Source organism: Seriola dumerili, unplaced genomic scaffold (genome assembly GCF_002260705.1).
Source record: "Seriola dumerili isolate Sdu_G_001 unplaced genomic scaffold, Sdu_1.0 BDQW01000073.1, whole genome shotgun sequence".
Classification (NCBI taxonomy): Eukaryota; Metazoa; Chordata; class Actinopteri; order Carangiformes; family Carangidae; genus Seriola; species Seriola dumerili.
The window spans coordinates 3,599,138-3,621,266 of NW_019174328.1; the positions used below are offsets into that span (position 1 = coordinate 3,599,138).

A 22,129-nucleotide genomic window follows, 5' to 3' on the forward strand; every position below is an offset into this window, starting at 1 on the left:
TAACTCGCTGTCCCAATATTGTGACTTTGAAAGGAGCAAATGGAATTAGATGTGAGTGTCACACTGCATCAAAACTGATTGACCTTACACTTGAAGAAATATGTTTTTTAAACTAACTCAATATATCTAAAAGATAAACACGAGCAATGAGGATTGAGTAACTAAGTGCAGTAATCACATTCATGTGTTTATGTACACAAAATGTATAGACACTGACTTGAACATGACTTTGTTGCATGGAATATCCATTACTGCACCGTATGTGTTTGTTGAAGTAAGTTGAGGGGAGAAAGTCTTAGAGTGGGGAGGATGAGGATGGAGAAGATGAAGAGTGAGTGTTTGAGTGTTTGGGGGGGGGGGGGGGGTACTTGCTCAGAGTACATACAAGCTCTGACTGGAGCCAGAGACGTTTAATCTCGATTTAATTTAAAGAGCCATTAACTACAATCGCAGCATTAAAATCCATCACTCCCCTGACACCCGGCCCCAGATTGCCCCATTTCCTCCACGTATGACTGATTGACCCCCTGCTTCATCGCTTGCTTATAAACACGCTCAGAACACACACACACAGTAATCATGTGGACGACCATCGCAGTCAAGTAAAACATGCATCCACATATCATAAAGTTTAAAAAAATACACTCATATGTTTTTTTCTTTACCAAATTTAAGTGCTTTTATTTTGTAATAGGAGTCTAGTTAAGATGATTATCTCACACAATCAATCAAAGTGCAGAAGAAGAAAAGTGTCCCCTTCGACTGGTTGACATGATGACATCATGATTTGGTTGCTGCAGCTGATATTGCAGCAGAGATGATGACACAGATGCTGTCCGGCCCCATTTAATCTCCTGCTGAAACATCATCATCACCCCTTCCTCCCCCATCCACACACAAACACACACACACACACACACACACACACACACACACACATACACACACACACACACACACACACACACCCATCTTTTTAAAAAAACGGATGAATTTAGCCAATTTGCTCTCTGATATGTTATGTCGCTGTTATTTAGAATAGAGGATGTAGCTAGATGAAATGGATAGTGACCTGTAATCAAATCATATATCAGGATTGGTGGCTGTAAAGAGTCACTGAGCGGGGACGAGGGTTGGAGTCAAAGGGCAACGGTAAAAGGTCACAAGGCTTGGGTTGACATTGGCTGACCTTCCACAGGTCAGCGATGGCGTCTCCGCCCATGACAGTGATGAACGGCAGCTACACAGTGGGTCACATCCAAGGGTGTTGGCCAATACATATACAAGCTGACCACCACACACACACACACACACACACACACACACACACACACACACACACACACACACACACACACACACACACAGAAGATGAGGGACATGAGATAGAGCAAAAAGAAAAAAAAAAAAAAAACAAGATAAGAGGGAGAGGAAACTACACACCATCAGATTCACTTGAAACTTGAGACCACTACATAAAACTCCCCAATTGTGACCAATGGAAAATTACGCGTCTATAAAATGTCAGACGTGACACAGTCAAGACACACACACACACACACACACACACACACACACACACACACACACGGTCCTGCTCCCAGTCCTTGTCTAAAACACCCTCCCATCACCATTTCCCGGTCCATCCCGTTTGATTCTTTGACCTTTCTTATATTTCAGCTCAAAGTCCGACCCCCATAAATAATATTATGGCTGGGTGATGTTTGGTGGTGGTGGTGGGGGGGTGATAGAAGAGTGCCGGACAGGGAGGGGGTGTGAGGAGGGGTTACACAAAAGCCCCGTGACAGAAATGCACTGTGAGTAATAAGTAATACACACAAACGCTGATTGATTTGTGCCCCGGTAGACAGTCACATTTATCTTTATTCCATCATCCAGGGGGGCCCATCAAATAAGAGAGAGGCCTCACATTGGGTTTATATAACTGGACAACACACGTTAGTACGTGTGTGTGTGTGTGTGTGTGTGTGTTCTGATGTACCACAAGTACAGAGGGCAGTCTCTGTCATTGTCACCACTCACATATTGCAGTAAACACGATGCAACAATGTCGAGAGCTCTAAAAATCCACATGGTGAGAAGCTGAAAGCAAAACGATTTAAAACATCCTGAAAAGAGTTTTGAAGTAAACTGAAGTGTTTTTTCTGATCCTTCTGTTTTCGAAAAAATGAGTGTAGAAAGCCTTGATTTGGCTTTCATTTCAACATTATCGCCACATTTATGAGCTGCTTGCAGTCTCATGGATCACACCTGTCACCGACAACAGCATCTGTGTCACAGGTGTCTTGTCTGGTGATAAATGCAGAGAGCATTTTACAGGCAATGCCAGTTTAAATGACTTCATCTCCTTAACGTACGCATCGCATCTATGAATCACATGTGGGGTTTAAATCAAAGGAGGAAAATGTGAAGGAAGTTAACTTTCATCAGGGGCAGAACTTGAAAGTAATCACAGCCCCGTATCGGAGCTTACTACAGAGGGCACTAAAAGGCTATGAAAAGTCAATGCTTTTATGGACACGCTCATGGTGCCAAACAACAAATAGAAACTCATATGGATGTTGATCTACAGCCTGTCGCCTATTTTCTTCCTTTCTCTTTTTTCTCCGGCTGTGTAAAACAATCAATAGCAAGGGCACATTAAGGTCTGGGTCGTATACTTTATTTATATAAGGCAATGACAAATCCTTATGATGCAATGGTTTTTGGAGGCATGTATTACCGCGCCAAACAAATAAATATATTAATGTCCACTGGGGAGATGGAGAGATTGACGGAACAACGGGAAACGACAAGCCGCCAAATCCATCACGGCGACCTTTCAAAAGAAATGCGCCTACAATTTTGTCCACTTCCTTCTTATTCAGCATTTCAATTAATGTTCCCGCTTCTCTCCCCTTCACTTACAGCTATAACTCAGGCTGGGATTACGGAAAGAACTGATGTTTTGCATACGGAGGGGTTGTCACTTAAATCAGAATCAAACTAGGAGAAGAAAGAGCCACGAGCAGAAAGTGTGAATGGAAGTGCCAATATTAGCCAATAGCCAATATTTTATTTTATGACAATAAGTTTGGCCACTTTTAAATCATCATGAGCCTGATTTAGGTTAAATTAAAATGGATCTTTCCAACACATTTTAATTATTATTCAGACAAAAAAAAAAGAAAAAAAGATTTGTCTGGTTTAATTTCTGATTGTTTTCCTTCTGCACTGGTTGGGAGATCAAGAGCTAAAAGTTAATCGATTAATGAATCAACAGAAATTAATCCATTCTGATAATCAATTATTCATCTGAGTCACCTTTCAAGTTTAAAAAGTTAAAACAGGGGCGTCGTGTGGCGTAGTGGTCTAAGCCCCATGTGTAGAGGCTACAGTCCTCGCTGCAGTCGGCCCCGGTTCGAGTCCGGCATCGGACGGTCTTTGCTGCATGTCATTCCCCCTCTCTGCCTCCCCATTTCCTGTCTCTCTCTACTGTACTATCAAATAAAGGCATAAAAAAGCCCAAAAAACATACTTAAAAAAAGTTGAAACAAAAACAACAGCTCCTTAAATGTAAAAGAGAACAAACTCTCTTCTCTGTTTTATATCATTGACAATTAAAAATCTTTGAGTTGGGAAATTTGAAGACATCACCTCTGTGAAACTGGTGGTCTCTACAAACAAAACAATCAATCAACTAATCTTGAAAATAATTGACAGATTAATCAAGGATTAAGATCATTGCTAGTTGCAGCCTTGCTCTGCACTCGCAATCTTATGGACACACACTTCCTGTGTCTAAACCACCATGTACCACTCAGGTGCTCTGAAATGTACTGAATGACATTTTGTTTCTGTCTTAAACACACACACTCACACATTCACACACACACACATACACCAAGCCCTCCCACCATGATGTCATCAGCATCTCAGTCAGTGACACTTTATTAATGGGGGCCCGTAAAGGTAAAGACACAAGCAGGGAAACACACACATCTGTCTCCCATCAGCCACCTGAGCTGTCTGCTGTCACTCTCTCACCTTCCTGGATCAGTTTCAAATCCAAGTTTTTAGTTGCACTGGAAAATAACTTATGAGCATGTAAATAAGATACCTGGCCTGTTTTGTTAACTTTAAATAATTTGGTTCGGGTGTCAGGATCCAAAAACTGAGCGAGCCGGGACTCGAGCACCTGGTTCAGGACTCTGTGTGGCGTCCTGTCTGGTCCAGGATTCCTGTGTAATAGGATTCCTCAAAGCTGCAGATGGATGGCAAATCTAGGCGGTTTCATCTACTAAAAGAGGGCATAAATCACTAGCGGAGGAAGCGGAGACGAGGCAGGGGTTATCACCAGTCTGCCTCCCTCATGAGAGCTTTGCATTAAAGCATTAGTGAAATTAATTCATCTTTCATAAGAGGTTTGAGCAGTATCTGTGATCTATGATAACAACCAATTTCTCACTACGGAGGGGAGGAGCAGGAGGAGGAGGGAGACAGGAGAAAAAAAAAATACTCGGCGACCCTGATAGACTACACAAATCTGCTCTTTTTAAATGGGCTAACATTATCTGGAGTGCTGCTCTCTGGAGCATCATCCCAGATTCATATCCCAGCCGGGAAAGAGGCATAAATCACCGGGCAAAACTTTTCTCATCTGCCCCCCCCACACACACACACCATACACCATACACCTCCTTTCTCTCTACATCACTCCCCTCATCCTTCTCACAGTACGCTGTGCCAGGTTTGTTTTGTGGTTTTCTTTGCTTGTCCTGTTAAACGCAGAACAATGCTTCGCTGTAATCATTTTAAATGGCTTTGCGCCTCAATCAGTGTAATTGGTTTTAGATCATCTCTGGAATGGGAAAATGGGAAACCAGAGACGTGAGGCTGTTGGGGTGTGTGTGAATGCATATGTTTGTGTGTATGTCTAGGGTGGCTCAGGGTGGGCAGAGAGGAGGTTGGGAGTGGGTGGGGGGGTCCTGCAGTGTGTGAAAGAGACGGAAATTGGGGGGAAGTGTGTGAAGGGGCCGTATCCATCTGTTTTGCATATATTTGCAGAGGCGGCCGTCGGAGCATGGTTGACAGATGAGTGGGGAGTGCAGGGATGACACACGGGCAGTCGTGCTCTTTATTACTATATCAGCACTGCTATGCTCAGCGCTCAGCTCCCCCCCTGATGGCACACACCGCACCGAAAACCAGCAAACTGAACACAGTGGAGTGAGCAGAGAATTGCTCTGCGGGACACGGCAGACACAACGAGGACTTTCTCCGTTTCACAATTTGAATTTTTTGACTGATTTGTTTTCAAATCAGCCATGTGTCAGAGGGATTTCCTTGAAGCAGAAAAAGAATTGGACTGTAAAACAAAAGAAAAGAGACACAGGAAATGAAATGGCTTTTTAAAAATCAATAAAAAGTTGGGAAAGGGAAATCTCTATTTTGTATAAATTGTTATCTTTTTTTAATTTAATGTATCAAATTTCATGTGTCTATATTATACATAACATTAAATTATATGCGTAGACTTGTCCTGCGTGTTCATTTGTCCTGACACACATCCACCGTCCTCTCTGCGATATCTGTCAGTCAGCGTCTCAACAGGAAGCCGTCATTAGACAACATCACCACCATCAGTCAGTCAAGTGTGTTTACCACAGAACCCACCTCAGGAAAGTAATCCTGCGGAAACTTTTCCTTCTCCAGCGAAGGTGTGCTTTCTAGTGTCTCTGAGCAGGTTTCCTTCCCCACCACCTTCTTGAATTTCTTGGCTGGAGGGGAGATGGAAGGAGGACAGACAGAAAGAGATAGAGACAGAGAGGGGGAGGAGGTGGAGAGCAAGGAAGCCAGTTTAATGTTATGAACATGGCAGGTTAATTTTTGGAGACCCCATGATGTGATTGAGAATCTCCTAACACCATTAGAGCGAGCTGAGAGCAGGAGCCACCTGGCCTTCCTCAGACAACTGCCCCACCTGCTGGTCAGAATGAGGAACATCTGCATTCAGCTAAAAGAAGAGTGTGAGAGGTCACAACGTGGGTAAAATTTAAAATAAAGATATGTCTCTTTTTTATCTCAGAGGAAGACTGCTGCAGTGTGTGAATACTGACTCAAGTGAATCAAGATCATATATATCCTGAGTAAAGACCTCAGAGAAGACTGAGGTAACTCTCTTGTATGAACATGATTTCAGTAAGACTTTAGAAACAGCTGCAGTATTTACTCTGTGTTTACCATAACATTAACATAAAATAACAAGGTTGATAAAGAACCTATTGCGAGTCTGTCTGTCCTGGAAGACGGGTTCATCCTTCTTGGTCTTTCTGAGGTTTAACGTTTTCATCCCAGGGTGTTTCCTTATCTGAACTCAGCGTCTAAGGACAGACTGTGGTGTATGTTGTCGAGATTGTAAAGTCTCCTGACACAAAGTTTTAAATTGTTATGTTGGCCAACATAAATACAACTGTCCTGACCTGACAGTGCAACACAAGCAACGTGCCTAAAAACTCCATATCAAAAGTTGATTTAATGTGTCTGGGGGAGAACTGGTGTCACTTATGGGCGCAACAACAAATTGTTTTGATCAGAATCATATGATGACAGTATCGACAAGATGACAATATTAAATCAATCTGATCATTTTTATTCTTCAATTTAGTTTTTATCAAGAGTTGCCTTTTCCTAAAAAGTTCTGTATAAAAATTAAAGCTGCATCACATTTTTCATTTAAGAGATTCTATTATTTGCATTTTGCACTAAAATCTATGAGAAAACGATCTTTAAAATGTATGATGAAAGTTGAAAAACACAGTTTTTACACATTTAAGGCCTAAGGAGAAAAAATATGGAATTGTGTAAAGCCACAGTTTGTTTTGTTTTCTGTTTGAGTGTTGTATCCGTTACACCTGCAGGGTGACCGTACTGTAGCAGGAGCCTTCATTTCTCTCTTGATGATCATCCACGGGCTTTTTCCACAGCAGAAGGAAAAGCACAGGTGTACATACTAAAATGAATAATGGCTGAATTCCATTTAGCGGTTTCAGTTTCAGGGTGCTGGTATTGTTCGCAGGGTGGCTCGCTGTCAAACCGTCATGGTTTACTGGGACACTTGAACAAAACAAAGGCATTGTTCATGTTGTTGGTGCCACCTGTGCGTTTCTTACTGTGACAGGTCTAAACATCCGCTGTGAAAAAGGCCTGTTACAAAAGAAAACAAATCTACATGGTATGTACAGTAGTTTATGTAATTCTGATTTTAAATCAAATCTTGTGTGTACAAGGGGAGTGGTCCTCTCCCCTCTCGACCCCTCCCCTGCCTTCGCCCTGTCCTTCACTGGGGTAACTGGTGCTAATGCTGACTTGGGTCTAATAGGAAGCAAGGTGCCTCCACATCTATATCCCTTCTTTAATTAGCGCGGCCGCTGGCCCCCGGGGCCCTCTGACACCGCAGGCTGATGGGACCGCTGTAACTGTCCAATAACCCGCCACACACCATTACTGTAGGCCCGAAATCTTATGAATTAAATCCTAATATTAATAAGCATTACCATTCTGTCGCGCTCCCTTTACATTATCCTCAAAGCCAATCTTAGCTCGCTGGTTTTGATGGAAGCGGGAATAGCCTGCGAATGGTTGTGTGTGATATGCAGGGGTGGGATGAGGGGGCAGGATGTGAGGATTTCATTTCAACACAGAGGTGATGATGATGTATATGAGGAAGTGTGTTGGAGGGAGGTACTCACCTTTGAAATCAAACTGGTGGATGTTTTTCAAAGACTCGTGGATAAAGTAGAAACTTCCAAGAGCCTGTAAAAGAAAAGAATGAATGATTGAATGATTCCATACTTTTTTTTAAGACTTTCATTTTTTGACTGGATCTGGATCCAGTCCAGATTTGCCAAATCCCTTCACAGATGAAGATTCTCCACATGAAGCAGCGGCTAAAACTCATCAACATTTCCCACCATTTCTGCCAAATCTCAAACCTGTTCAGGAGCGACAATTTATCACATTGTTCTCCCGTTTCCCTGCTCATAACCTTTTCACAGTGCTGAGTGTACAAAGGACTTCATGTGAGAATGCTCCACTAATAAACTGGGCTGAAAGTATAGAGCTGCACTCTTTAACACACTCCACAGCACACTTCCCACAGCTCCGCTCAATGGGAAGCGGCAAACACTACACACCATCAACTACACAACAACAGGTGCAACGTGCTCTCCGTACAGTACACTCAGTACACCCCATTCTCCAGCTTAGAGTCTTCTAATGTGGCGAGTCAACAATTTGAGCTTTCAAAGGACACATTCAGATGGACTTTTGAATGAGCAAAGATCAACTTCAATAGGCTTAAAATCTTAATTTTCCCTGTGAACAATCAGGAAACTTTCCCAGTCGCTGGACAAGCCAATCAAAGTCTGTGGGAAGAAGTACGAGTCGTGCAGAGGGGGATTTGATGCGGTTCACAGTCCACTACACTGCTTTCTGTTGCCCTCTTTACATTTAGGGCAAATGGAGGCAAAGCTCAAGCTCAATCCTCTGTGTCTTTGAGATAGCAGACCTTTGGCTCAGGATAATTCTGAGACTCCTTTTTCCCCTCAAAGAAAGGCAGAGGGTGGTGAGTAACTTTTGCTATGAAGACCAGAGCCACCAAATTAAAACATAAGTGAGTAGAGAGAGGAAATCGTGGCAAAAGACAAAGAGTAAGATAAGAAATACAATGACAGAGCTAGAAGGAAGTAGATAAGACTGAACAGGGAGATAAGACTCAGGTACAGTAAAACAGGCTGAACGGGTGTGATCAAAAGAAGGAGGAGACATCTGTGGAAGAAAAGGCCCTCGTGCAGGAGGATTTCATGTTTTCTTGCATTTTCCTATTGAGGCCGGGGGGCAGATGTGTCTCTCCCGACATGCTGGGAGAGAGTTTGGGCCCGGCCTGGCCTCTGCATTATTTATGAGTGCCGGCGCATCTTGAGATTAAACATTTGCTGATTTGTCAAAAGCACAAACATGAGGTCCTGCCCATCTCCTTGACATATAAGTTCAGCCGACGGAAAACACTGTCGCACATTTAATTGATGAGAACAGCGGCTGGTGACCTGAACCTCCGCCGCGCTCCCCTCCCTCCGTCATTCCTTTTCCTGCTCTGACGGAGGACAGAGAAAAAAGGAGAGGGGGGGGGGGCATATCAGAGGGGCGTTGGGCTAACACAGGACTCAAGGTCACAGCTTCCCATTGCGAGAGGACGGCTTCCAGGAAGAAGGCCCCCTCACACTTATTTGTGCTCACTTGTCTTTATGTTCTCTTTCACCTTAAAGTGCCGACAACAGACTTGGAGACAGAGATGGATAGGAAAACAGGGCGACAGAGGGAAAACTCTGCTATTTGTCAAAATGGTGCCACTGTGCTAACCGCTGCTGTTTGTGTAAATATTTCAGTGGGTAGTGAAATAAAAATGACTGTGTTGAAATATGACACGTGGGAAATTATGGGGAAAAAAAAGATATATTTCTTTCTATTACAAATTAAATTGCAGTGCTGTATTTTCTCTGCAAAGTCAAAGCACTACTGCTGCTTGATCAACAGAAAATTAACAGACAAAAATTTTAGTCATTGATTAATGGTTTAAATAGTCAAAGATTAACTGGTTCCAGCTGCAAGGATATGAGGATGTTCTGCTTTTCTCTGTTTTACAGTATTGTAAACTGTTAATTAACTGTAAATCTTTGGGACTGTTAAATATAAAGATTTCTCCTTGGGATCTGGGAAACTGTGACGGGCATTTTTCACTACTTTCTGGCTTTTATCAAACAAAATGATCAATCGGGTAATTAAAACATACTCATATACTCAATAGATTATTGACTGCAAGGACTCCTGAATAATGATTCTCTGCACAAAATAAAAAAATATAAACAAGTGATCAATTGAACTTCACTTTCAGGCCAAACAGCCACTGTCTCTTTTGCAGTGGAAGCTGATCCCTCTATACGCCTTCAATCCCTGAGACTACTAAAAATAAAATTAATATGACATCAAACAAATCGGCATGAATCAATTTTCAAATAAATGATAAACAACTATGCTTAAGTGGCTATCCGTGTAATCGCAAAAATCTACTTAACCCTCAACCCTAATAAATATTTATTTGACATCAGGGTTCAGAGCCTCGCAGCTGCTCTGCTCCCTCTCCTCTCCTCTGCCTCCCTCCTGCACTCTTCATGAAGAAGCTATTATATTAGCAGGGCGCAATTAATCCATTTGTCTCCTTACATGACAGGCTCAAAATATTCATTAGGGCTGGACTGCGCTGACAGGCCATGCTTATCTTTTACCAGTAGCTTTACAATGGCCTGTGTCAAACGTATGTTTGTCACGTCCCTCTTTATTGATTAGCTGCCAGATTCACTTGAAATAATTAAAAGTATATTTTACATATTTATAAACCCCACTGCCACGATGGCTACTTAATTTTCCATTAGTAAAATGCAGTCTATTAAGTGCACCATGAGGGCCATGGGGGAGGTAAGGGGAAATGAGTAATCACCATAATTGTAGACAGAAAGACAATAACCGCACCATAAAAGCTTGGGTTTTATGACTCGTTCTGGCAATGCTATCTCTTATCACGAGTCATACTGGGTACACTGCTCGCAGATAAGGGCACAATGACACAACGGCAACTGTGCTCGCTCTCCGTGTGCGTGTGTGAGTGTGTGTGGTCGTGCAAGTGTGTAGTTGACATTTCCAAAACCCCTGCAGATATGGGCTGAACAAGTCCCAATAGACTGGCTGGTGGAAAATAGAGACTTGAGAGCTGCAGTACATAGCCTGCATACTTTGCTCCGCTGAATGCTTTATCGATACCGAGGGCTGCAAAAATTAGTTCTGGCCGACGACGAGAAGCAGGAATTCTGTGACCTCTGAATAGATTTTCTGCGTATAATGTGAAAAATGAGCCATAAAGCAAACATAAAAGTAATAATTTTTCTTCAAGGTCTCACCTCCAATCTGTGCTAAGGGAGAGTGGCCAGTCCCAGGAGAGCTGACACATACACACTCCAGTGTCATCACGGTGTCACTGTACAACTTCAGAGGGTAATGTTCTGCTGTCCCCAGACACTAGCAAAGTGCAGGATTATGGCTTTCTGGAGCACAGCAATGAGAACATGTGTCCAATGAGTGTTTTAATAGGAAAAATAAATGAAATGATCTGAAAGCACCACAGCAAGGGAAGCTAACTCAAACATGTTGTTAGTTTTGATCAGGACAGTATTTGTTTTATGTGTGTTTAGGTTTTACAGTGTGTCTACATCAGTACTTTCAGCACAGCATTGGATGTCATGGTGTAATGTGTGTTTGTTATATTTTGATTATTGTTCATTGTGGTAACACTATCTCGACTACACACCTCAGGTTGATGCCTATTCTCTAGAAAAAGAAGAGGAAGAACTACTCTAATGAAGGTTTCTGTGCTGAAAAACATCACAGCAGAAAATAAAGAGCTAAACTGAAGCTCTAACACTGAGTTTTTTGTGTTCTTCATACTTACAGTATAGCAACAATTTTGTTGACTGATTTCTTTTGTCATTTTTTCAGCAAAAACGCCCCAAATTCCCTCTCAAATGTGAATATTTGCTGGTTTTCTTGGTCTTCTATGATATAAAATTGGATATCTCTTGGTTTGGAAATTGATCTGACAAAAACAAGCAGTTTGAAAAGTCATTTTGGGGTCTGGGAAAATATTGTGGGAATTTTTTACTATTTTCTAACATTTTATATACCAGAGTATTAATAAATTTAATTTAATAAGTTAACTTATTAAGAGAAAATTAAATATTTAAAATGTAAAAACTTATTTAATAATTTATTAACTTACATAGTAAGTTACTAATTTTTTTGCCTGACAGTCTGACTGCTGGTTTTTCTTAAGCTGAGATCTCAGCAACAACTTGCTGAGTGCGGTGTTATTGATACAGATAAGAATGATGGCCAAAACTACGAAAATTATACTCGAGTTGTCATAAACTGTCATTATCCTTTAGCAGCACTTATCTTTAAAGTGATACTTGCACTGTAATCACAGTTATCTCTGTGTGTGTGGGCTACAAGTCTCATTACAGGCACCTCAGAGAAATATCCCCTCTGGGTTTTTGGTGGAATCTTGCTCCTACATCAGAGACAAAATAGGCTGTGTTCCAGTTTATTTCTCATCTGTCAAATCACAAGTGATGCCACACTTTCACATAAACCTGCGCTTAAAAACATCACCACAAAAAAAAACTCACAAATGTACACACACACACACACACACACACACACACACACACACACACACACACACAGTCTTATTGGAAAGGTCAATCAGATATGCTGTCATGAAGAAATGGTGTTGCAATACATCAGACATACATGCTACGTCAAAACAGCTTAGAGCAGGAGGCAGAGACATAAGCTCTGACTAATAGCTACATAATATCCTCATTAGTCACTTAAGACCTGCATTCATATATGGCCAAACTCTAAACATACTCCAAATCAAAGTGTGAAGGGTGAATCCTTCAGCAGACAATAGAGCAGCACACTATGTGCTCTGACGACAGCTGCTGAATGCAAGAATCCACATATCTATTTCAAGATCAGCCCTCCATGTCCCAGCAAGGGACCCATTGATATGCAGGATCCCGGGCTAAAAGAGCACCTTCACAGGAGCCTCTCTGCACAAATCTCCAATACTGCACAAACAGCCTGTTTGTCATCCCCGGCAAGGAAAACACCCCAGCACAAAAGTGAGCAGCATCAATAGAGATGGCTTGCTTTTTCAGCACAGAGATGGAGAAGCCTTAGTATTTTCTACCCCTCCTGAGCCCACCGCCCACCCCGGGCTGCCATATGTGTTTGCCAAGGCCTTCTCCCAGTGCCATTGATTGAGTATTCAGAGTATTGAGCCACAGTGTCTATTATTCATCGGCTGCCTGGAAGGCCTGACTGGATACACAGACAAAACTCTCATTAAAACTTCCTCTGTCACTTCCTGTGATTTGAAAGCGGCCTGTGTGTTGGAGCCATCCGTCACGTCCTGAAGGAGCTCTTGTCTCTGGGGTGAGTGTGTATGTGTGTGTGTGTGTGTGTGTGTGTGTGTGTGTGTGTGTGTGTGTGTGTGTGTGTGTGTGTGTTTGGGGGCATAGGTAAGGTTAAGACAGAGGAAAGGAATTGGACTGTTCAAAGATATACTAGAAGGAAACATGTTCACATAAATTTACTTATCTATTTCACAGTAATTAAGATTTAAATTAAGCTCACTCTCCTTAATGCTCTTCCACAGGCCCCATGAGAGACCTCACGAGCAAACCTTGCAAGAAAATTGGTTTACATGGCAAAGCAGGACTAGTATTGATCTCTTGCAATTAAAACAGGAACAGCAGATCCTCCATTTGGATTCACTGACAGGCCACCTGAACCTCATTGTGACTGGTGGATATGGTCAGATGATGATTTACACTGAGCTGCTTTAATAATATTTGAGTCTCTAATGTATGATTAAAAATCAAAAACCACACAAGCAGATGTGAAAGGCTGCATTGGTCACTTGAAATGAAACAGTTAAATAGAAAAGCAAACTGAAATTCTGACCTGATGATGAATGGAGCAAAAATAAAAGTCAGGAGAGTTAACATGAATGTCTGCACCAAATTGGATGGTAATCCATTTCACTCTGAACCATTAATGACAACCTGCTTGTGGTGGTAGAGAAGAAAATTCAGAGAATCACCAAGGACATCAGGATTCATCCTCTGGGGATCATGAAAATAAATTTTCATGTCAGCCTATCAAATATTTGTTAAGATATTTCAACTTGGACTGAATTGGTGGCGCCTATTGCCATTCCTGGATCCATAAACGGAAACCACTGTATTTGCTACATTTCCCCATTCTCATACTCCATCCATCCATCTATGGTTTATTCCACGTAAACCCCCCCACTGCTGTATGGATCAGTTATAATACCTGTATTTTATTTAGCTTTGGACTGTGAGGGCTTTTGGCAGAGTGTTTCCGGGCTTCCACTTCATTATTCTAAAATCTCCCAGAATGCAGAGCGACGTGCGCTCATGATTGATCTCAAAACCACTGATTTTATTTTCTTTTGAAGAAAATATTATGGATGGGTCTAAACAAGGCATAATTGGCCAAACCCACGGCAGCGCCTGACCTGCCAACAATCCAGACCCACTCCCAAGGTTGGCTGCCTCCCTGGGAAATATTGTGCATTAATTTCATTTAGTCTCCCCTCCAACATTCAATGGTAGAAGTTAATTAAATTGCTTGTCCATTGTGTTCATCCACTTACAAAGTTAATGATATTGTGCCGGAGAATTAAAGAGCGTTTTATAAAGCGCACGGGATGGGAGCTGGCAGGCACTACATTGCCCAGTTGAACCCTGTCAGTCGGCGGGCTTCTGGACCCCCTAATTAGCGGTGAAATGGATGCTTCCATCTGCCAATTTCCTGCCACGCTCATCAGTCGTGCAGTCGCTCCCCTAACCTGCCCGGCAGAGGGGTCTAAAGCAATAAAACCATCACAGCAATGACATTCAACAACAAAAAAATAAATAAATAAAAGTGAATAAGCGTATACATGATATGACTCAGACTTTAAAAGAGCTTCTGTATAATGCTCAGGCTTTCTTTTTGCTGTAGACCACATCATTGGCTTCTTCAGCATAATTCAGATGGAAGACTTTGATAACTTTGTTACAAATATCCCATACACACAGTAATAGCACCTCATTTCTATTTTCAGAGAGGCTGGTTTAAATAAATGTCTTCTGATAAAGCAATAAGAAAGAAATGTGGTGGAGCAGATTTTGCTGTATACTTATAGGAAAGGTAGATCACTCCAGACCTAATTAAAGAATAACAATCTAAATTCACTTCAATGCAGGATTTCTGCACAACCCACAATTTCCATTAAGGTAGCAGTGCCCTGTTCTGAAAGAATGATTAATGCTCATATATATTCCAGCTGCGTATTTACTAATACCATGTTGCTACCCCAGCAGCTTTTAACGAGGACATAAAAACTGAGGATCAAAGTAAATGGGATTACACCTGTGGGGCCTGTGCTGCTGTTGACCTCTTAATGAGACTGGGCAAAATGGTACTTTGCATGGCAGAACACTCTGTATGAATTCATGGTTAAAATAAATTAAATGGAGGCATGGTGAGGGCATTTTGTTTGGAACTCAACACAGCTACACCTCACACACAACCTGCAGGCTCAAAAGTAGAAGCCAGTTGTGGTGCTGGTTAGTCAGATCAGATCAGGTAACAAAAAGCAGATGTTCGACAAATAATTAAAGGTATTTGTTCTTTAAGGGGCAATTCACCAATATTACACATGAAGTTCAGTTCACTAAAAAAATAGCCCTGGTGATGTCATCATCTTGGGCTTGAGACTTCAAAATCTATAACATAAAGCCTGTGTTACAAACTGGGGGGGGGGATCCTCACAATATTGACAGAATGGGGGAACACGAAAAAAACACCCCTTGGTGCTAACCTTGTAGTCACACCTGATAAACAGCCTAAATGAGCTACTTCTGTTGTGTTATGCAGTTGCAGCAGTTCGTTATCAAGAGAAACCAGATACAAACAAACAGTGTATATCTGCTATAAAATGAACTGATGGATTGTATTAGCGTTAATATTGGGTGTTGTTTTGATGTAACTAGAGGTAGAGCATTTGCAGCCATTCTGCTGACAGCCTGTTGACATGTGTGTAGTTCTTTTCACCATGTGGGAGATATCACTGGTGTCAGAAATTCCTGACGTCTCCGACCTGGAATTAGACGTCAGAGGCTTTTCCCACTCGGCAGCTCGTAATTGTGGTTTAAACAATATGACCTGAATGTGGCATAATAACAGAAGCTATTGGGTTGCATTGAGGGAAGTGTAGAACTCAGAATACTGCTACTACTACAGCTTTGATTTTGACCTGTTTTTAAAAAAAGAAAGTCTCTTTGTGAGTCTCCCAGCTTCGAGGAAGCAAAATACTGAATCACCTGGTACCCCTTTATCCTTGAGCCCAGTCTTTTATCCAGAATCTAAACTTAACCTGAACAACAATTTAAAGTGAAATCACAGTTTTAAGGAAAGAATATCTTCAGTTCACATTGTTTAGTAGTACTAACAGTAGTGTTAGAATCACTTGAGGCTGAGCAGACAGCTGTAGACTATAGTTAGTGACGAAGAGGACCATATACACAAGTTTCCACAATTATTTTTAAACTGTCAATTCATATTTTTTTCAGATTATCTTATCTTATAAAACAATCTTATTAAAACTTATTTAAAAAGGTCTAAAGCCACACTAATTTAAATTAACTTTAACAGTTGTCAAATGTTGCACACCGCACATTAAAAGGTTGTGACTGGTGGGAGATATTTTTTAAGTTTAGATACAACAATTTCAAGACAACTAAAAATCTAAAACAATTTACATATTTATTGTATGATGGTTATGTGGAAACATGTGGTATAACACCAGCAAAGAGACACTGAGGTCAGACTGGCTTTAGTTTATATAAGCCTCTGGCAATAGACATTCTCCCTGCATGTAATGACAGACTTAAACAAATGCAATATTCTTAGAAAATCTTTTACAAGCTGCAGTTAATGTTACCTCATCTACATCATATTTAACAACATACTTTCAATGCCTAAAGATGTGATTAAAACCTTGAGTGCATATGTGTATGTATATATAATCTCGAGAGTTTAAGAGTGTTTTAACCTAATTAGAGAGCAATGTCAAAGGCGACTGTTGTGTCTCATGCGCTGGTGAATTGCTGTTGACTACAGCACTTTACAAAGCAAGCAGAGCACTTTTAAGGTCACTAAACCCCATGATTTACACACAGCAATGCTAAGATTGTTCTGTAACTTCATAATAAAGCTCAGGTCAAAAACACTGCAGTGTACAATTTAATCAAGACACCAGAACAACTAGAACTAAAACAGGATGCAATGCTCATTCAGTGACAAACAGTGAAGAGCAATATGTGGGACAATTATAGCTCTAAAGGGAAATTTTACAATGTCTGTCCCTGCTAACAAGGTCAACGTCTCAACCATGAGTGTATCAGACGTCTGCAATTGGACATGAAAAAGACCTTTCTTCTTTTTTCACAGGAAAATAATCTTTTGAAAGCAATCTTCAAATAAACCATTGATCCTGGAGGCCAAGCATGGTAAATGTCCACTTTTTTTAAATAACTATGCTGTCTCGGCTTAACAAAATCATCGCTTTTTAAAGGGGATATGAAGATGATGAATATTTACCTCATTAGATTGTCCCCACAGATGAAAAATCAAAGTTTGAACAATTGAGGTATCCATTAGTAATTAAAGTGACATTACCTCCTCTCTGTTTTCATAGGCCACTGCTTGGTTGCCAGAGCCATTATTCAATCGTTTCGGATGCTGGGGGATAAAATGCCTTTAATATACTTATGCTCATTAATGTAAATCATATTTGGCTATGGATGTCCAATAATCAAAAAGAATATTTCATCTTGTAATTCCCTGTCTGTAAGAGTATTCCCATTAGGGGAAGAGGCCCATGCAAATGACAGGTCTTTGAGCTCATTGATTTTTTTCCATTTCTGCATTTTGGAAAGGCTGCTAATGTTGTCATGGACTGTTCATCAATCTATATTATTATCTGATTTAATATTGCGCCTATTCATGTGGCCTCATTTGTGAAGGAACTGATTGAATTAGGATCATACAGGCTGTAGGGAAAATGGAAGCAATATAATATTATCTGATCACCGTGGTTGAATGAAGACTGTAAAGAAGTTTGAAAAGTTTTTTATATTGACTGAATGCACAACTTGTTTACCAGCCTTTTCTTTTATTCTAAACATGTTACTGCATCTGTAGAGGTGACGCACATGTGCACACAGACATGTCAACATCTGGGGTAGGGTGGCCAGTGACACAAGCAACTTTCGATGTCAAATAATCTGTATTGAGCAAACTCCACTCTCCCTAAGGACGCTGGGATAGCTGTCAGAGAGGTGATGTCAGCTGGAAAAGTAATCAGTCAGCTTCTGTCCAGAGGCAGCTTTGATTCTCTCCCTGTCCCACACTGCCTGCGGCTGGAACATGTGGCCTTGTAGTGACAAAGTGGCATCCTTGGCTGCCCAGTGAGATACAGCTCTATTGCAGGATCCCATAATGAAATATATTAGTTTGCTGCATCTTAGTGGCATTACTTTGTCACATGTGAGAAGAATTTATCAGGAAGGTCTCCATTTCTCTGCATCAAGAGCCCTTCCTCCTCCCTTACTACAAACACAACTCTTCCTAAATGAAGGCAACATCGTCTAGATCATGAGCCATCGTGTGAAACATCTATAAAATATGACAGCTTCCGCGGCACAGGGACAATCGATGGCGGTCTACAGTATCTCCTTTGGCCCGCAGAGGCTAGGGAGCACTACTCTGAAGATCAGGACGAGAAGTCGCACCATCAGAGGAGAGGGTTCAGTTTTGAGGTCACACTCAGAAAAATAATTTTTTCCCTCTCGATGTATAAAAAAATAAGCAGCTTTCTGTCTGTGTGCTGTCTGGGTATGAGCAGAGGCGTTCTTGGAACACAACAGTGACCACAGGACCGTGAAGCTTTAGAGGAGTCTGCAAAAACACACGCAGCGGCTCGTCTCAGGCTAAGACGCCCGTCCGGTGGCTCTTTGTGGCCTTCTTTGTCTTTATGTAAAAACCGATGCTCGCCAATGATGTGTTATGTAAAATTCCCAGAGGCTTGATTTAAATGGTTGGATATCCTCCATGCTAGCTTAGTTATACTCCAGTGCATCGCCCCTAAGAGCACATGGACGCTGCATGAAAAGCAAATGTAAATGCAGCCTCAGCTTCTTAGATAACAAGAAATTATGTCATGGGTTTTTTCCCTCTTATTGTATTATTATAATAATAAATAAAAAAGAGCGAACAACGGAGGACTTTTCTTACGCAGATGTTTCTTTTTATCCGTACAATCGCAGCATCCGGCCTTTCCCGTGGCCCCTCTTAAAAGACAGCTTTAAGATGTGAGTGAGCAGAGGTCCTGTGCCAGGGGCAAGAGTGGCAGCAAACCCACGTCTGCTCTCCTGTAAATATCACACCCTCAGAAATGTGGGAAGAAAAGAGGATTTGGAGGGGCCCATGCAGGTCTGCAACAAGTCTCCTGGGCCGCCCCTTTGAGAGCTCGACAGATGACCAGGTGGTACTGAATTGTATATCGTTGAGTCACGTGTAAGAAGAGAACACACAATGTACAGTACATCTGTTACATCTGAGAACAAATCAAACTCAATGCTAGACATGTGTTTGGCTTTGCAGGAGCCGTCATTAAGGTTTAGCAGAGCGGCGGCTGTGCACAAACAACGACAACAAACTACAGCAGAAGTAGTTTTCCCTCTCACCTGTAAATTTTGTTGAGTTGAGATGTAGGTGAATGACTTAATGATACTTTATCAGTGCATGTAGGGTTAATTGTAAAGTGCATTTTCATAAAACTGGATCTTTATGTGGAACTCCTTAACCACAGAACTCAAAATGGGATCAATTTAAACCCAGAAGTAAACAATTTTTAAAGAAGGATCAGACATGTAGTCCTGAATGATCCTTTTGCTTTTAAGTTTTGGTAAATACTTAAGTTTGATGATATTTTTATTGCATTACTGTTTATATATTACATGTTTTTTGTATTGTAAATTGTGTTTATTTGTTTAAAGGTCTATTTCAGGAGTGTGCTTTGAAAGCTGAGCCACGTATTTGTTACTGCAATAGAAGCAAACATTAAATAAATAAAAATGTGAACAGGCTGCATGGGGTAGACTCGTCTAGAGTTACAGTGACACACTTCAGCTACTTTTATTAGCTAGCTTTGTTCGCTGGTATGCAATGTAGCAACTGAAAAAGATAGCTATTATCACATAGTGTCAGTAATTAGTATCATGTCAGCTCTAACTACCGCTAGCTGACGTGATACTGATTACTCACAATTTTTTTTTTTTTTTTTTGAAAATCACATACTTCAGTCATACAAATATAATTTTCTGCTCTAATTTGTACTCACGTTTGTTGACTTGTCAAGTGGTTTGTTCAGAGGAGTGGGTCTCTTGCCCTTTGTCATGTCCCTCCCGTGGAAGCTAAAAATAAACTGTTGCCTGTGTCTTTTTAAATAAATCTTGCTAACCTGACTTGATAGCCTTAGCTAAGCTAATTAATTCTTAAGTCAATCACATTCACAGACCTTTTTACCCAACAGACATTCTGACTTTTCTAAGCAGGAAAAGCACAGGTGGACGTAATGATGTTAACGAGTGCAACAGTGCAACGTGGCAATTAATGTGAGAAGTTACACCTGTGTCCGACAAAGTAAAACACTAAAATGCTGGGAAGAAAAAGATGTATTTAATTTTAGTGTTACACCCCATTTCTACCCCAGGTCATGTCCGGTCATGTGTGCCCCCAGAGGGCTTGGACCCTCGTCTGAGAACCCCTAGTTTAGACTGTCCCAACCCACTTTTGCTCCAGTAAGGCCACCGGACATCATGCTATGACAGTTGAACACGCCTTGTTAGATCCTCTATATTAACAACTATACCTACATTTCTTTACGCTCCTTCCACAGACTTAAGCTCCTTAATTCCTAAAGATACAGACACAATAAACAGAGACAAGAAGATTCAGGTCTGTGCAGCTCAGAATTCAGAGAAATGCTTCATTTCCAGCAGGCCAAAGGATGCTTTGAAAAGTGCTTTTTTTTTCCTTTTCAGAAATGCAATTAGGCTGTTAAAATTAAGAGCTTGAATTTTACTGAAAGAGCATAACATCCAATCTAATTAGAGGGCTCTTTAATGAGTTGGTAATTAGCTACAGCATGGTGCACACAGGGTGCCATTGTGGCTTGAACTTGTGCAGGGACCCTGCTGACTGGAGAACCCTTTGTGTTAGATTGGTTCCCACTTGGGAAGCATTACTCTCTGAAATATGGTTATGTTTTGCTTTATACCTTTATAAGACACCACTTGGATATATGCTCGGGGTCAGGCAGAGGTTTGGACTGCTCATCCGGTTTACTGTGTAACTTTCAGAAAAGAAGAATAATGCAGCAAAGTTTAAAGTGTTACATGAAGTGAAAGGTTCAGATTAAAGTCTCGAATGAATTCTCATGAAGAGCAAATCCATCTTATGCTTTCAAGCTGCTGTCAGGACAAGAAACAGAACATGCAACATAAAACAAGGGCAACAAACCCAACCAACATTGGGGTGAGTGAGTGTAGTCAATAAATGGGCCTATATATTTACTTGGTCAATCATAGGAGATGCATTTCAGTGTGTGCATGAAACAACACGGACAATACATCATAAGCTATTGCACACTCCGCCCTCAAACGAACGCACAGTAAGTTTCATCAGGCAGCCTCTGACAGTCCCATAGCTGCATGTTGCCTTTTGCCAGCACCGCCCCTCATCTGCTGAAGCCCGTCTACCTCTGACCTCCAGAACCTCGCAGCAACTACATTAATTTTCCCAACAAAAATCAATCGGCCGAGGAATGGGAGAAGGAGGGAGGCCCTCGTTATTACACGGGGCATGGACACACCCTTTGACTGGGAGTGTACGGCTGTTTTTATAGGTAATAGTTTAACAGGGGGTGGCGGCTAGGGGGACAAAGGGATTGCTCATTTCCCCTGACCCCGGAGATGAGTCATTCCAAACAAACTTACATGTGCCCCATCTAATATCATTAGAAAATGAGGCCTTAAGACAATTTTGGGGTTATTTGATGTGAATTTGTTCTCTGTTAATCACAAGGGGGGAAGCATATGAGACTAATTTGTTTGAAAAGATGGCACTGGAGTGTTGAGGTTTGAAAAGCAAAAATAATGCATTCAGTCAAGGGCAAGAGATAGAGAAGAGAAGGGCATATGACTGCAAATTTCCAGCCATGTGGCCGTTTCATTTTTGTTTGTCTATTTATATGCTGGCTAACCGAACAGACTCGCAAACATTCCCCAAAATCAGATTAGGAAATTATGAGCCC

At 41.3% G+C, this 22,129-nt stretch overlaps 1 protein-coding gene across 3 annotated transcripts in view; it reads right to left on the reverse strand.

Moving 5' to 3' along the window:
- Nucleotides 1-22,129, reverse strand: part of inpp5a (inositol polyphosphate-5-phosphatase A) — a 137,726-nt gene that overhangs the window by 49,904 nt on the left and 65,693 nt on the right. For all 3 annotated transcript variants that reach the window (XM_022743827.1, XM_022743829.1, XM_022743828.1), the window contains exons 5-6: nucleotides 7,752-7,815; nucleotides 5,677-5,780 (exon numbers count right to left, since the gene is read on the reverse strand). In XM_022743827.1, the coding sequence (XP_022599548.1) occupies nucleotides 5,677-5,780; nucleotides 7,752-7,815 (168 nt within the window). The remainder of the gene's footprint in view (nucleotides 1-5,676; nucleotides 5,781-7,751; nucleotides 7,816-22,129) is intronic.